This window comes from Toxorhynchites rutilus, chromosome 2 (genome assembly GCF_029784135.1).
Source record: "Toxorhynchites rutilus septentrionalis strain SRP chromosome 2, ASM2978413v1, whole genome shotgun sequence".
NCBI lineage: Eukaryota > Metazoa > Arthropoda > Insecta > Diptera > Culicidae > Toxorhynchites > Toxorhynchites rutilus.
The window spans coordinates 194,947,083-194,963,479 of NC_073745.1; the positions used below are offsets into that span (position 1 = coordinate 194,947,083).

General features: G+C 37.5%; 1 protein-coding gene and 1 pseudogene across 1 annotated transcript in view; one reads left to right on the top strand and one right to left on the bottom strand.

Annotated features, from left to right (window-relative positions):
- Positions 1–6,865: 6,865 nt before the first annotated feature.
- The window catches only part of LOC129768540 (ran-binding protein 9), a 57,106-nt gene continuing 47,574 nt past the window's right edge, over positions 6,866–16,397 (bottom strand). The window contains exons 8-9 of the mRNA XM_055770263.1: positions 8,955–9,066; positions 6,866–8,892 (exon numbers count right to left, since the gene is read on the bottom strand). Coding sequence (XP_055626238.1) covers positions 8,747–8,892; positions 8,955–9,066 — 258 coding nt within the window. The 3' untranslated portion in view covers positions 6,866–8,746. The remainder of the gene's footprint in view (positions 8,893–8,954; positions 9,067–16,397) is intronic.
- On the top strand, positions 12,747–12,823 carry LOC129772389 (U4 spliceosomal RNA; annotated as a pseudogene).

Here is a 16,397-nt window from a genome sequence, read left to right on the forward strand (position 1 = left end):
TGGTGCGGAAATATCGCAGAACAGGAGCGGGAAAAGATAACCTAGATTTAACGATGGAGTTCGAAAATTGGTTTAAGTAACGTGACAGAAAGAGTCAAATATGAAATTATTTAACCCCTTCACGTGAAACATCGAGGGCCTGATTCTCGAATACACTTCACGGTGGAAACGAAATAAACGTCACGCCATTGAACTACGTTTTACGAGTTAGTGAAGTGTCGAAGATAATGATGAGTTTTCAGGCAGAATGAGCACTTTTCAAATAAAAAACCATTAATGAAAATTAACCTCTTCTTATCAAACTGGTATTCAATGTGAGTGAAAAACTTTGTTTTCTTCGTGTGATATAATAATCTCATAGAAAAATTTAATCTGAAATTATTTTTATTTTATTATGATAAATTTAGTGGGAAACTAATCACGCATCCAGATGTCGACACCGTACCGTTGTCATCGCGAATGCGTTTCATACCGTTTCCAGGCGCCTAGAAGTATATCCTAAGGTGGGCCAACTTGCTAAAAGCACTCTTTAGCAGTGCTGAAAATATTCACGTTCACGACATTCAAATTCAGCGAATTGCTGCCTTCCTTGTATTGATAACCTACTGCTCAAGCGAGAGTCGATAAATACGAAACAACACTGTCAATGAACCCCAGTGGAATGAACATCAACATCAGCTTGCCATGAAGTTCATTTTTCATTTGCACCTTCCTTTTCGTCATGGTATTCGTAAGGTTGAAAAAGAAGATCATGTTAGATGTTAGATCGTGTTAGTGAAAATTAAAGCATAAAATTTAACGTCACCAATTGAGAATAAAATCGATTAATGGTAAAGGATGGCAATTCATCACACAAAATTCTTGTTTTTTGGCGAGTTGTATAGAATAACTCTTGCTGCGTTTTATGAATCTACTCACGATTGCCCGGAAATGACATACACTATTTATATGTGCAATGGGAGTGACACGTTTTCAATAAAAATTCACTGCAAGCGATGAAGATCAACTTAACGTTCGTTATAATCACCTGAAATTATTGACAGTAATGGAAGTGCCTGAATGCATTCATGAATAAATTTTGATAATTTGTGGCTTTAGCCATCTTAGAAGTCTACTGTTTTTTTGTTTGTAAATAAAACACAAAACTTATCTAAACATGAAACGTATTTATTATAATATTAGATTGGACGAACACAAAATCACAAAGTATTCACGCGTTGGTCACTGGGACTAATAGTTACAAAATAAGAGAATAAATAAAATATGGTTTATTTGTGGATGTCGAAATGTGACTCAAATAAATATTACGAAATAAATATCTTTGAGAGCTTAGACCGGCATTGATAATGTACATGTGCTTCCTATGTGCTTTCACCCTCTTGTTGCGAGCTCAATGGAATGCGCAGCAATAACGGTACGGGACTCATCGTGTTGGACATGTCTGACCCATCGTAGACCGCAATTTTTGACGTAGAACTACGTCTTTCAGGAAGGGTGCCAAATCAGAAAAAAGGTCACGTTTTTGTGAAATAAAATAATTAACGTTAACGTTAATAACTATTTTCACAGCGAACAAATTCTGATACTTTGCACACCAATGGAATCGGAAATTCTCTAAGATTCGTTTGATATACAGGGTTTTCCATTTCGGGCTTCCGAAAGTATACAGCCCTGCGCTGACAACCGTTTGACATAGCTGTCAACCAAAGTGTAATATCGTTAGTTGAATGTCTGCCATTTTACAATATGGATCGTTTTAGCATCGCACAACGTGTTAATTTTGTTAAATTATACTATAAAAATGATGAAAAACCGGAAAATGTTTTTCGAGCATTACGGACGGATTTTGGTCGTCATGGACGGCCTACAAAGCACACAATCGCTAATGTAGTGCGTAAATTCGAACAAACTGGATCCGTAGCGGATATTGTGAAACCTGTGCATCATAGTAATGTGCGTTCGGCCGAAAATATTGCTGCTGTTGCTGCCAGTGTGGAGGATGACCAGAATGTTTCGATTCCACGGCGTGCTCAGCAATTGGGCTTGTCAAACACATCATTGTGGCGAATTTTGCATTTGGACTTTCACCTACATCCATATAAAACCCAACTGGTACAAAAATAAGAGCGTGGTGAGCTCGAGCTCGGTGGCTATGTGAACACCCAAAATGTCCGTATATGGGGCTCAGAAAATCCACACGTGATTGTTGAGAGGCCATTGCATCCGCCAAAAGTCACTGCTTGGTGCGCATTATGGTCTGGTGGAGTCATCGGGCCGTATTTCTTTGAAAATGAGGATGGCGAGACGGTAACTGTGAATGGTGAGCGCTATGGCCGCATGTTAACCGATTTTTTTTTGCCACAAATTGAAGATATGGATACGGATGACATGTGGTTTCAGCAGGACGGCGCCACGTGCCACACAACACCACCGAACATGGCCATATTGCGAACGAAATTTGAGGGACGCATAATTTCGCGTTTTGGTGATGCCAATTGGCCGTCCAGATCATGCGATTTGAACCCGCTAGACTTTTTTGTGGGGTTATGCGAAAGACCATGTCTATGCTAACTCTCCGCAAACTGTTGAACATTTGAAAGACAACATTCGTGAAGTTATGACCGAGATACCGCCCCATATGTGCCGAAAAGTCATCGAAAATTACCTGTTCCGGATCAGGGTGTGCGAGGAAGCCCTAGGTGGACATTTGAATGATGTTGTATTTCACACATAATGGCATAAACCAAACTTTAATTTGAAATAAAAGTTTCATCGAAATTCGAATTCTAAGTGTGTTTTATTTCAATTTACTTTCGGAATTTAAAGTTGGAAAACCCTGTACTATACAGCACAATCCACTAATGCCTAAACAATTTAAATTAATGAAACTGGAAGCATTCTCATTTTCCCATACATTTGTTCAGCCGATTTGTGTGCATTCCCGAAGAGAGCTTTCAATGACGAGCAACTAATACATTCGTTTCTGCCCGTTTTCAACATATTTGGTTTAAATAAGCCATCCGCGATGGCTCATTCTTTGTGTGGACACCGAATGGACAACGTCGTTGCTGGACGAGCTGAATAACGAGGGATCGAGTGCCTTTCTCAAGGCAATGAGGGTGGAGGTGTAGTGCAGGTGTGGAGTAAAGTTTTCCAAGGGCCTTTTTCAATGCTAGAGACGAATGAACTGAAAAAATTTAAAGTCTCTATAATCAAAAACCGAACCTATCCGCGATTTGGAGCCACACCACTTCTCGTTTGGTGGTTATCGAAGCAACATGGTTGCCGCAGAGCGTCGAGCAGGAGAGGATTGCTTTCTTGTCAGGTTAAGGAGGAGTATGGAATAGTTTCTTTCTACAAGGGCCCTTCTCAGGGCTAGAGGCGGAAACCAAAAATAGAATAGAATGAAAACACAGATGCGAGTGAGCTAGCATAGCACAACGAGCGGATATCATTCATGCCTAATACTGATTCCACACACATACATACACAGCTCGATACAAGGAGAGGATGCCCTCTGTATCGAGGTGTGCTACGACAAACAAGAGCAGCATACGACAATTTTTTCTGCTAGTGCGGATATGGAAGAGTATCCAGAATTTTGGAATACAGATATTCACTGCATTTATTTAGATAAACGTATATTTTCATGAAAGTATGTTTTCAAATTCCAGCAGGGTAACCTTACTGTTGCATGTTGTGGGGTTCGATCACATCTCAAGCGGAATATAGGAACAAAAGGGTGATCGATATCTGAGTGGGAAGGAGAAAGGCTGATGCGAGTTGAACCAAATAAACGAGAAGTACTGGTAACATTCGACTCTACTCGACTTTTTCGAGTCTACTGAAGTAATAAAAAATTAAATAGCTAAAAAGATAATAATAAATAATATCCGAAGTGATAAGCAAGTGGATTGAATAATATAATTCCGTAGTTCTACGTCGAAAACTGCGGTAGTGTCCTAGATACAACCCATTACCATTTTTTTTTATTAATTTCAACTCTGTTAAGCTTCTCCACAAAATGCCACAGAAACGTTTTGCCAGTTCGTTAAATGTACTTTTTAAGTTTGCTGTCAGGTGTAACATGTGTCGAGCAGGTTTGCCATAATAAAATCTGTGTTTTTGGTCTCAAAAAATCTTTATTTATGAGTTTTTTCTCAGAAAATCTGTATAGAAATCTGTATTACCCATTTGCGTTCGTTTGCCACCACAGCAGAAAAGTATACTAATATTATAATTTATGCAACAATGTATCAGTTCACACATTTTCTAAACGATTTTTAATGTCTTTTGAACTTATTCATGAATCAAAACGGTGCTTTTATGACAACGATACTCAATATAAACAAAAGTTGTCATACATGGTTCAGGAAAGGATTAGTGGAAAACTTCAGGTATTGCGGCACTGTGAAGATGTAAAGAGCATTGTTCTGTATGTTCAAACAAAAAGATAAAAGGTGAAAGACGTCAAACTAATTATTTTTGTGATACATGCGAAAAGTATCACACGAAGAATTATAGAAAAAAAAATATACATAAACATAAAAACGTTGTCTGGTAAATACTTATCAGAAGTTTCCAAAAAATCAAGGAATATTGTTCATTTTAGATAATCTCGCAAAGTTATACATCACTGCTTTTTGAAGTAAAAATAATTGCGACCAGTACGACACACATGTGACATGTAATACGACCGCAAAGGGTTACATTTATATTTCGAAGCATAATTTCAACTTTAGTATCATTGATTGGCATAGTTATTATGAATTTGACGATGTTGATGGCATCCACGTAAAATTCGCATTCACTGTGCTTTAGTAGAAAAAATTGTAAAGGGTTGTATCTAGGACACGACCGCATATTTTCGACGTAGAACTACGCAATTACATTATGCAATCCACTTGTTTACCACTTCGAATATTATTTTAGAATGCATCGACAATTTTGTAATATATAATGTTCTTCGTTACAAATAAATTTGATGAACGTCATTTTACGTTTGCTATGATGCCTAGGACTACCAAAATATGTGAATGGAATCAAACGATAATTGTGTTTTACATTTTCCTCTGAAATTGTTGCACATCTCATCTTCACGTAGTTCTCGAACCGCGAAAGTTCATTCACCTCTAGTATCTGAAATGACGATTCTTCCAGGCTTCTCAGTTTAAAAATGCGTTTCCGGTCTGCACAACGACAAGCGAGTACAAAAGTACTCAACACCAAAAAATACCCCAACTTGCATGTATTCGCAAAGCGCATTCCCCCAGGCACATTGATTTTGAAGTCCGTGTTAGGGAAACACAGCTCGGTGGGAACAAATATACCCCCCGACTTGCATGTATATTTGCAAAGCGGATTTCCAAAGGTACATCGATTTTGAAGTCTGTGTTGGGGAAACCATGAATCGGGCCAATCGAAACTTGGCAGTAAGAAGTTTTTCCATTTTTCATGAATTTAAACCGTTTTGAGATTAGCGAATTGTAATGTACAGCGTATCAAACAAATCTTAGAGAATTTCCAATTCGATTGGTATTCAAATAATGAGAATTTGTTCACAGTGAAAATAGTTATTAACGTTAACTTTATTTCATAAAAAACGTGACCTGTTTTCTGATTTGGCACCCTTCCTGAAAGACGTAGTTCTACGTCAAAAAGATAAACAGTATTTATTGTAGAGTTAGCCGATGACTAAGACTTTTGCATCTTTTCGTCTTATATTGAACATGATAAAGCAGTACTACACGATACATATGAATGCAAGAATGACTCTCATTCAGACTGATTCGAATGCTATAATGAATAAAATTGGTGGATTGGAAAAAAAAGATCATTGAGATCAAGCCATAACCAATATTGGATCGTTATCTTGAAAAATCTGCAAATCTGTATGAAAATTGAAAAAATATGTAATCTGTATCTACAGATTCTTTTAGACCTGAAAAATCTGTATAAATACAGATTATTCTGTAGATATGGTAACCCTGGTGTCGAGCTTGAATTGTTCAAAAAATTTCGACTTCTTTTTGGACGATTCTGACCGTTCTTGTAATTCCCGATGAAAATGACCAATGCAACATTCCCTTCTTCCATCGTTGGACCGCGTCTGAATGATCTTTCGCCTGGTTTGCTCATCTTACGAGGAATTTTCCTTTCAGTAGCAATTTTTGAATCGTTGAATTATAATAAAAACTCCATAAAAGCCATTTCGACTGGACTGTTCCTTTCAACAGCGAAAAAAAATTATCAGTACATTGAGTCTGATCACAACGTTACTCAGAGATGGTCCTTTGGTTTGCAAATATTCTGCGCTAGATCTATAGGAGAAGTGTGTAATACGCACCCCCTAAGCGAAGATGGATTTATCTTGACCGTGCTCTTAAAATTTGAGATAACAACTACGTCAGTACGTAGATTAGTAACCCTAAATCATCTGTAATTGTTCTGCATTTTAGATACTGAATAACAAAAGTGCTACGAATTTTATTTTGTAAGGCGCCCAAATTCTAAATTTCCTATCAAACGGTGTTTAATGGCCCAGCAGAAGTATTAGTTGTGTTGACTTTCGGACGTATTTCGTCAGCTTTGCCTTCGTCCAATCGATGTTGTGGTCCGCCACCTCCGCCCCCCTCCTACACTACGCCGCTGCTGAAGTGTATAAGTAATATTTATAGTTCACATGACCGAGTGGTTCGGAGTATTTTCCGACAAAGAATGTGCATTCAACTTGCTCTTGCATAGGATTTCATCAAGTTTCGAACTCGCTTCGCAACTTTAGCAATAAAAACATCATCAAACCAAGAAATGCAGAGAAGGAACTGACACGAGTATTGTCATCGACAATAAATTTTTGCGAAAGGAATATGTTTTAGAATTAAAATTTTATTATTTCTGTTCTTTGTCTGCTCTTATGCTTTTGTTTGCTTTATCATCAATATTCACAGTAATTTCAAAATCTTACCTCTTAATATACTCATTCGAACTTAACGTAAAATTCAATTATCGTAATGCCATTACTTTTTTTTCTGTGTTATACTTCACACCATACGATTGCGTGTGTGTTTGATTTTTCTCTACTTTTCAGTTATTGGATTACTCTTATTAACCGTCACATTTATTAAAGCCATTGCACACGTTTTTTTTTTAAATTCATGTCTTGCGGCTAGCATTCTTTTTCAAAAGGTTTCCAATTGCATTTTTTTTTTGTTTCTTCATTTTCATCAGATTTTTCATTTGCTTAGTATTCGTTAACGAATTTAGGGAAAACGTTTCTTATTTATGTATGCTTACGATAAATGTGTCACGAAATCATGAGAATATGGGTTGTTTATACAGTTCCACAACAAAATCATTAGGCGTAGAGTTTTGAGAAAAAAAGTTAGAAGATTATCTCGAAATTCGGTAACGGTACTCGGGTATTCGGAAACAGTATTTTTTGGGAAAAAAAATCATGCTCTGGAAGACACACTTGATCATATTGATGAAACGACATCGATTCTACGTTTCCAGACGCCTCCATAAACTTCATGTCAATTGTCGTAATAATTTTATTTTTCTTTTACGTACCAAAATACACCTTTAACTAAATTTTGATCGAATCGAGATGGACAACGCGTGTTTTTTTTTTGTGATGATGATGGAACAGAGATGTTATTGTTATGATATTTATTGGCATTCGATGATGACATGATGGTGTGAATCCCCCGCTTGAAAGTTTACTGTAAAGAAGAGTCAGTTGAAATCGACGCCTAAAGTATAGTCAGAAAGTTGGGATATTGGCTAAGCACACGCGAACAGTGTTTGCGAATATCTGCCTTCTCGTATATACATGAAATACACGCCTCCGGAAAACCGCCAACTTACTTTGAACTAATATCTGTGAAAAAACAAAACTATCTCACAAAGGACATTGAAATTCTAAGCCTATGAATGAAAAACGAAAACCAAAATTAAACTAAAACTTGCTAACAACTAATTGCAATATTCACTTGCTCAACTTTATTCTGTCCATTACTTGTAAATATATTATTAATTATATTTATTAGATCGGGTTTTGTTATCTTTGTCGTCTTACCGCCTAACCTTAATTAGTTGTTTGCTTCTCTGTGTATATGTGATTCTGTATGCGTCTATGTATATTTATATAAACTTACTGTTTCCAAGCCGTTTTTCTTTTCTGTTTATTTTTTTCCTTTATTCATTCATCATAATTTATGCATGTTCTTTAGATTTTTGCGTAAATTCATATAAACTCAAAATTTAACTAAAATAAAAAACAAGAAATTGTTTTTGTGGTAAAATATTAGGCGACCAATTATGCAAAGATCTCTATTTTTTACTGAAACATGGGGGTGGATAACGGAGCACAAATTGACTCTGTAACTATAGCTACTGTTCCTTGCGATCTCAAAAGGCAGGCAATGTGTATATTAAAAAAGGCATGGGGAGATGCGTAGTTTCAACACAAACTAAAGGTGGAATCAAAAACTCACAGTAGAAATAAATTAAAATATACAGTCAATAACTGATCAAACTTGTCTACGCCAAAAGTATTCCATACTTCGGCTAAACAAATGTGTACCGATCGACACCCGCAAACACGCTTGCAACACTTACACAGGAGACACCATGAGCGGAGAGAAACAGGGGCAATAATGGCTAGTGGGAACAGTAGATAGAGTACATCCAATGTTGGCGCAGTTTAGACGTTGAAATAAGAGGACAGCTGAAGAATTAGTTTTAGTCAATGGTGCTGCTGCTGGGTGAGAACGTCTTCCACACTGACGAATGCGCAAGCGCCAAGCGATGAACCGGACATCAGTCGCAAGAGTTCGCATGCGTGTGCTATACACACCTCCAGTGGTGGTCGCCACGAATAGCTCATTGATTCTGTTGAATGGAGAATGTAGGATGGTAACATATTTTCGGTTTGAAATCGTACTACATCTTACCTAATATGGCAGAATTGAGGGCAGCGCAAACAGATTCCCGACGCGAAGGGCACAGCTGCCAACCCAGCGGACTTGCCCAGGGATTAGAATACGCTAATAAACTAAATGCATCCTGAAAAGAAAAAAACAATGGTTCATAGATAGCACCAATATTAGAAATGTAGAAATATCACATTTATCACCCTAGACATCTAACAACGGTTATTTACACCTATCGAACATCTATCAACGATTATTTATAATGCGTTCAAATTGTTGATATCGTGAAAACATCGATGTTATAACTTGAAAATACTGTTCCCCAATTTAGCTTTGCTCGCTAAAGCCGGCGAGCGTCAAATCAATTCTGAATTGATTTATTTACATTATCTGCTTTTATTCATTTCATCGGCACTTAGTTTACTAGAGAACAAAAAAGTATCAACATTTTCTGGTCTACGTCATCATCAACATCAACATAATTCAACGAATCAGTCTGAATAAAATTTTTATTCGATAACACAGAAAATATCTTTGTTCAATGTCGGCCCCCTGCTCGATGACATGGAATAATCAATTGACGAATTTCATGCCAAATCGTCTTAGGGTACGGTGACATTACTTCGGAGTTCTTACGAAAACTTGATTGTACGATAACTGACTAAAAGAAACTTACTATTTTGTTCGCTCGAAGTAGACAAACCAAGCGAGAGTAAGCAATGTAACCACACCAATACAATCCCATATAACCGCCGCCTTAGGAGTTGGCAGCACCATCTCAGATTCAGGTTGGTCACTCAATTTAAATTTTTGAATTCCCGTATTTCTCTCGACTTTTCCCACATGAATTCACGCAATTCCCGACTCTCAGAAATGAAAATTTAATGATATTATGTCGTTAGTTAAAAATTGAGTTTTGAAACCGGATTTGTGAAAATACGTTTACTTTATTGTTTCCAAGTTCCGCAAGTGACAGAAATTTAAACGGTGTGTTTTCCAGCAACATATTTTGAGTTGGATGTAGGGTTCAGGGATGGACGGGATTGTTTCTGGAATATATGCACCTGGTGTTACAGACCTAGTTTAGATAGCAGGGCTGAAAATAAATTAGAATAATCAAATATCAAATTTCTAGCGCAGCGTGCATTCGAAAAACAAAATAATGCCAGCTAGAGCAAACCACATGTTTCATTTCCTTTCCTTCAGCATTCTATACCGCTCCCAAGATAAGCGCGCTAGAGATAGCGCACTAGACGAAGGAATAGAAGTAAACATTTATTGTCGGCAATTAGCTAGATGATTCCCACTTTAACCTTGTTCGTTGGAAGCATGTTTTGAAAAGACCCAAGGCGAGAGCGCTGTACGGGCCACTCGAGAGGTGATAAAAATTGTTTGGTTTAGGTCTCACCCTTTATCGCGCATGGAATGAACGCGAAGTGCAGAGAAGCAATACGATAAAGAAATAAAAATGTTTTTTAGGATCCCAGGCGTATGACGTAGTGAAGGATAAGAACAGGAAAATATAAATAGAGATTCCTTTGCTGGCAATCAGCAAATAGTTAGGTCGTAAAACCTTCACCAAATTGAGCCCCTTTATCGATAGCGAAGAATGGAAACCATGGGATGAATTTGATGTAGCAAATAGGCAGGCAGATAACCGATGCGGTTTCGGTTATCTGAGTAGGAAAGGGAGATTTTTTCTCTCTCTTTTAATTTTAAGCTAGAGTAAGAATTTGTGTATTTTTTTTAAACAAACGAAAAGGTTCATGACAACAAGGAAATAAACAGTTCAATTTCGGAAGCAAACCAGGACGTATTCATTTCTCAATATCAAGTTAACCATCAGGATCATGTCAGCCGAATCCAACCAGCCGAGTGCCAACATCTGCAACGCCAGAATTCCTAACAGGGAAGGAGCTCGAAAAAAAACTAGTAAGAATAACAGAGCAAATCCCAAACCGAAAAGCAGACCACTTACATCACTCGGACGGACCACTCTGGAGCCGTCGGATTCTGAAGGGTTAATGGCTGCCTTAGTCGGGATTTGCTGAAGTCTAGGGGCTTAGCCCATAAGAGTGCCCTTGAGGCAAGATTTCGATATGTAACAAAAATCCAGGGAAATAAGTACCCTGGTTAACACTTGGTACCTGAAGCGCTTTACCCTTTATAAGGCCGTGGCAAAGTGCACCCGTGGCCGAGTGGTTAGCGTCTCACATTATCATGCCGGGTGTTCGGGTTCGATTCCCGTTCTGGCCGGGAGATTTTTCGTCAAATTGGGCCATCAACAATAATTTTTTTTTCGCTACATTTGGAAAATTATTTCAATATTTTATACAGCCAAAAGCTTTTAAAGGTATCTGGCATTACTTTTTTTGACGTAGGACATCGTCTTTCATTTCTATACTGGGGTGTAAGTTCAAAGTTTCGAAAACGAAAGCGTTACGCCGGAGACCAAGATTTTGAGCGTTAATAGCTCCAAAGCAACTGAACGAAATGGTATGATATACACTTCATTCGAAAGATAAAATGTCTACGCGTTCTATGCTTGTTACTTTTTGATTAAAAAACTTGTTTCAATAGCCTTAAAATTGCTTTCAAAACAGGCTATTGAAATCACACCAATCGGTATAAAAGTGAGTGTCGCTCGGAAATCCACTCAGTTATGATTGCGCAACGATTGAGGTACCATCGCTGGAATTAATGGATGTTTCCCTAACACAGACTTGAAAACCATGGAGCCGGGGGAACCTAGCATTGCAAATTAGATGCAAGCAGCGGGATCTTTTGTACTCGTTTGCGTTTTTGCAAATCGGAATGTTTCCCTAACACAGACTTCAAAACCATGAAGCCTGGGGAAACTGACATTGCAAAGTTGATGCAAGTTGTGGGTAGTGATCCCCGATTTTTGAAATTAATCGTTCATCAGCTAATCGAATAGTTTTCAGCAGTTTGTTATTCGATACGATTAATCGCCCCAAATATCGATTAATCGATTAATCGCAACACTGAGATAAATAATTAGTTAGACTAATATTTCTCATTTGCTAGAAAGCCATCTGGAATCAAGTGTTCACTCCGCCTGAAAATCAATTATTATCTTTTACGCTCCCCTAAAGTCGTAAACAAAGCTCTATTCGCGTTGAAGGTATTGAGCTTCGTTTACAGCTAAGGGGAGCGTCAAAGATAATGATTGATTTTCAGGATAAAACTGCAGCGGCCGTAGGTTTTTTTCTCTCTGCGTTTGGATCGATTAATCGACGTAAATTATTCGTTCGCTTCGATTATTGGTTGTGCAGTATTCGTTCGATTAATAATCGATTTCTGTAGGAAGTATTCGATTAATCGATTAATCGAACGATTATCGGGGATCACTAGTTGTGGGTACTTTTTACTCGTTTGCGTTTCAGCAAATCGGAATATACGGATTTCAAAACCATGGAGCGTGGGAAATTACCATTGCAAATGAGATGCAAGTACTTTTGTACTCGCTTGCTTTTTTGCAAACCTGAATGTGTTTTTCCAACACAGATTCCGAAACCAATAAGTTGGGAAAACCGGCATTGCAGATCTTGGCAGTACTTTTATACTCCCATGCATTTCTACACTCCGGAATTCGTTTTGCTAACACGGTCTACAAAAGCGGGTACAACTTCTACGCATACCGTGTGATGATTAGGCAAAATGTTGATACCTATTTGCTACTACCATAATACATGAATTGACCTAAACAGGGATTTGATTGCAATTGAATTCGTAAATTGTTGCATTCGTTCACTAGTTTAATCAATAATTTAATCAATACATACAAAAGATAGCTCTGCGCAGCAGCGATATCGTACCCAATGAGGAACATCCTAGGTGCGATTATTGCTAATTGAAAAAACACAAATGATTACTAAGCCAACGGCAGTCCTACGTCAACCTTGCGGTTATATCATAAGTATTACCCATCCATAGATTTTGTTTGGCTGTAAAAAATGTACGATATAAATTTGGGAGTCATTTATGTAACAAAACTGCGTTTTTAGAGCGCCGGCAAAAAATACTTTTTAAATTCATTGAAAATGGACCAGATATTAGCCAGGTTCCTATCATCATGTCAACGAAGTTTCCGACCCATGTGATGGTTCTAGGCGTAGTCTATTTATTTGATCAAGTGTTAAAGGTAACAGCCGATGTATATTTGAAGGTTCTGCAATGTGTTGTCCCGTGGATGAAGTAGGTTGCCCTCATTTCATCTTTCAACAAGACGGAGCTCCTGCTCATAATACCAAGAAAGCCCTGATGAAAATCAGCTTTCAACAATTTTTGACCATTTTAATTTTCTCGTCCATCAAAGCTACATATCTCTGGGAGTCAGCCAGGATAATATTTTTTTTAGCCTCAAGCTCCTTCGCTTCAAATTTCGAAACAAATTTCGATGAGAACAAGACGTCCTTCATCTTGGTACACCAAAAAAGAAAATTGTTACATCTTGTGCGACGTTTTTACGCGCTAGAACATATACAGTAACATTCTAGAGCGCAAAAAGAAAAACACTGGGCAATAAAATCTCGACTTCATGAAGCAATTCCCGACTTTTTCCCGCATTTCCCGAAATCTCAAAGAGAATTAAACCACTTTTTAAAAAGGGGGAAAGTTCTTTTTCCTAATTTTTTGCAAAAAGTTCTAGCTCAAAAACTACAATAATTACATAGTTTTGATCAGAGTGAAATGTAGGAGATTGATCAAAGTTTCACACCAACAAATTTTCAAATTCAGACTAAAAGGAGCAACCAGACTAACAGCGCAATACAATTTGGATACAAGCAAAGAATTATATTCTAAGCCACTCCCCTTGCGATTCTACTGCTAGTCGAACCAAATAAATTTGCAAACATTATTCATTTTCTAACCGCGAAGCAGAGTTGATGTGCTATGGCTATCGTTCAAGCTTGTAGCGGCAGGAGTGGCTGGAGCGGCGACAGGAGTTGCGACAGCGGGCAACGAGTTTCAATTTTGCTGAGCTCATACACTAATAGCGAATTCGTTTTTAAACCTGGGTTAGTTCTTAACTGATTTTGTAATAAAAAAAGGTTTCCGATTCACGAATGAGACGGTTTGTTGGTGTGCGTTATATAGTCTGAGTTGTTCATATTCCGATGACAAATGTACATTGTCGACGTCTAGTGGCGATTTTCGTGCTTGGGAAGCAAATTACTCTCTGTCAGATCAGAAGGTCCGAGTGCAGTGTAAAATTACTAAAATTTGAATGAAACTTTCCTACTTCATGTTGTTTGAATTCCCAATAACGGGTATTTCAATATGGATGCTACAAAAGAAGACCGATAGGAACAGCAAACGACGCCATATTTTTCCCGCTCTCTTGACATTTCTCTTCAGTAAGGTTTTCCATTCCATAATGGAAAGATATACGATCCAACAACGAGTCGAGATTATTTAAATTTGCTACCGAAATTCGGAGTCAATGGCCTCAACTTTAAGAGCGCCAGAGGCGACGCGTGACCAACTGAACTACCTGTTCAATTTCATTTGAACATTAAAACAACAGTATTGCGATGACAGATTTTAACATTTTTATTTCTCAACATTTAACTATACAGTGAAACCAGTTTTTGTATGGTTTTTTATGCGAATTTTTTTGAGCGATTTTTTTGGTGCAATTTTTTTTTTGTGCGGTATTTGAAAAAAATATGAAGTCATCGGTCATTTTTTTCTATCTTTGATATGTATTTTATCGCTCTACATAGGGACTGTGTCAGTTAATTCCCATTCTCATGTTTTGTTATGTTTGTTTTAAGGTGTCAGTAGGAGCTTATTGACAGGAGCAAAGAGTTGATTTTATGATCTGCGCAAGTTAGTAGGCCGCTTATGAAAGTGAAAAAAGGAAATCGAATGTCGATCACGAATGGAATCATTAGGGTTTGGGTTATTTTCTTAAGGATTTTTTTTATGCGGTCCCTATCCACCACATAACCAAAAGTTTTTTTTCAAATTGTTTAGCGAACACGATTTTTTGGGCGGTCCCTATCACCCGCACAAAAACAGGTTTGCCTGTATAACATAAGAATCCTAAAGTCAACTATAAGCGAAAACTTATCAATGATTTCCTCAAAAAATAAAGACATCTGTCTTATGTCATAAAGGTAATCTTTTTCCACAGTCATCATCATAATTTCGAATAACCGTTTCTGGTCAGATCTCGACCGCAAATAATTATTGATCCGTCGAACAACAAAAAAAGTTCTTTCAACGGATGCCGTTGTATTAGGCAATGTCAGTATCACTCTGGTCAGCCGTTTCGGAGAAGGTTTGATGCAGGTTTTGTCCAGCGATAATCGGAATTATGACTATAATTTTAAAAGAACCGTCAGCTTATTAGAAAGTTTCGCTTCATCGAATTTCGAGTTGTATGAAAAAAGCAACCGTTTCGTCATTTCGTCAATAATTTTGTCTATAATCGATTCATATGAACGACGACAATTGATGACGTTACTGTCGTTCATAGTTTCGTCAGATACATCAATTGCACCTTTGAGCGTAATATCGAAATGATGATCTGCTTTGAGCTCCTCTATAGTAGCAAAACAAGCCTTGACGATACGCACAAATTCTACTACGTCTAATTCCTTTTTTTTCTGCAAAATTATAGATATGATAAACATGTGACATGTGATAAACATGTGACATGTACACGATTAAAATTCGGCTCTGTTACAGCTAAAATGCTAATGAGCCTAAAATAAACAAAAGGGATGAAAAAAAAGTACGCAGCTATTTCATCCACATGTCCGGTCAATGCAGTGGAGGTTTTGAAACGTAAGCAGACAAATGTGTACTATATATACCGGGTTCAAGTTGTCGAATGAACAAAATTGATAAAATGCCCGAATATCACCACATCCACAGAAATCATGAATGAATTTGTTCGTTTTTTATTTGCATCATGCTCGCTCGGGGTGTTTGGTGCTGTGTACTCTCGCGGTATCGTACCCTTTCTCAAATTTTAATGACGTCACAAATAGAAAGAGAAACAGAAAGGGAAACGATGACAACTACGAACAAACACTGAAGAATGGTGGTATGTATTTTCCATCGTTTGCATCGGTTTCGTTCAGCAGAAATATTGAACCGAAAACGTCATTTTTATGCTAGGCGGCGCATTAGTAGTAATAATCGATTCATATGTAGTTGACTGTGTTTGGATGACGGCGGGTTCAGATGAATGGTTTGAACCCGGTAGTCATTACTGCTTATTTCGTAGCGTTAAGGCTGTGTTGCGCGGTGTTTGTGGTTTTATTCAAATGTAATTATTAGATTATATTCTTCACGGTGGGTTTGAGTTCCACCAAAATAATAAGGATATTCGGGATAACATGGAAATCATAAAAAAATTACCTTCGATAATTACCTCATCCATGTTACAAATGTCAAATAATATACATTTTATTCTGAGATTGTCTA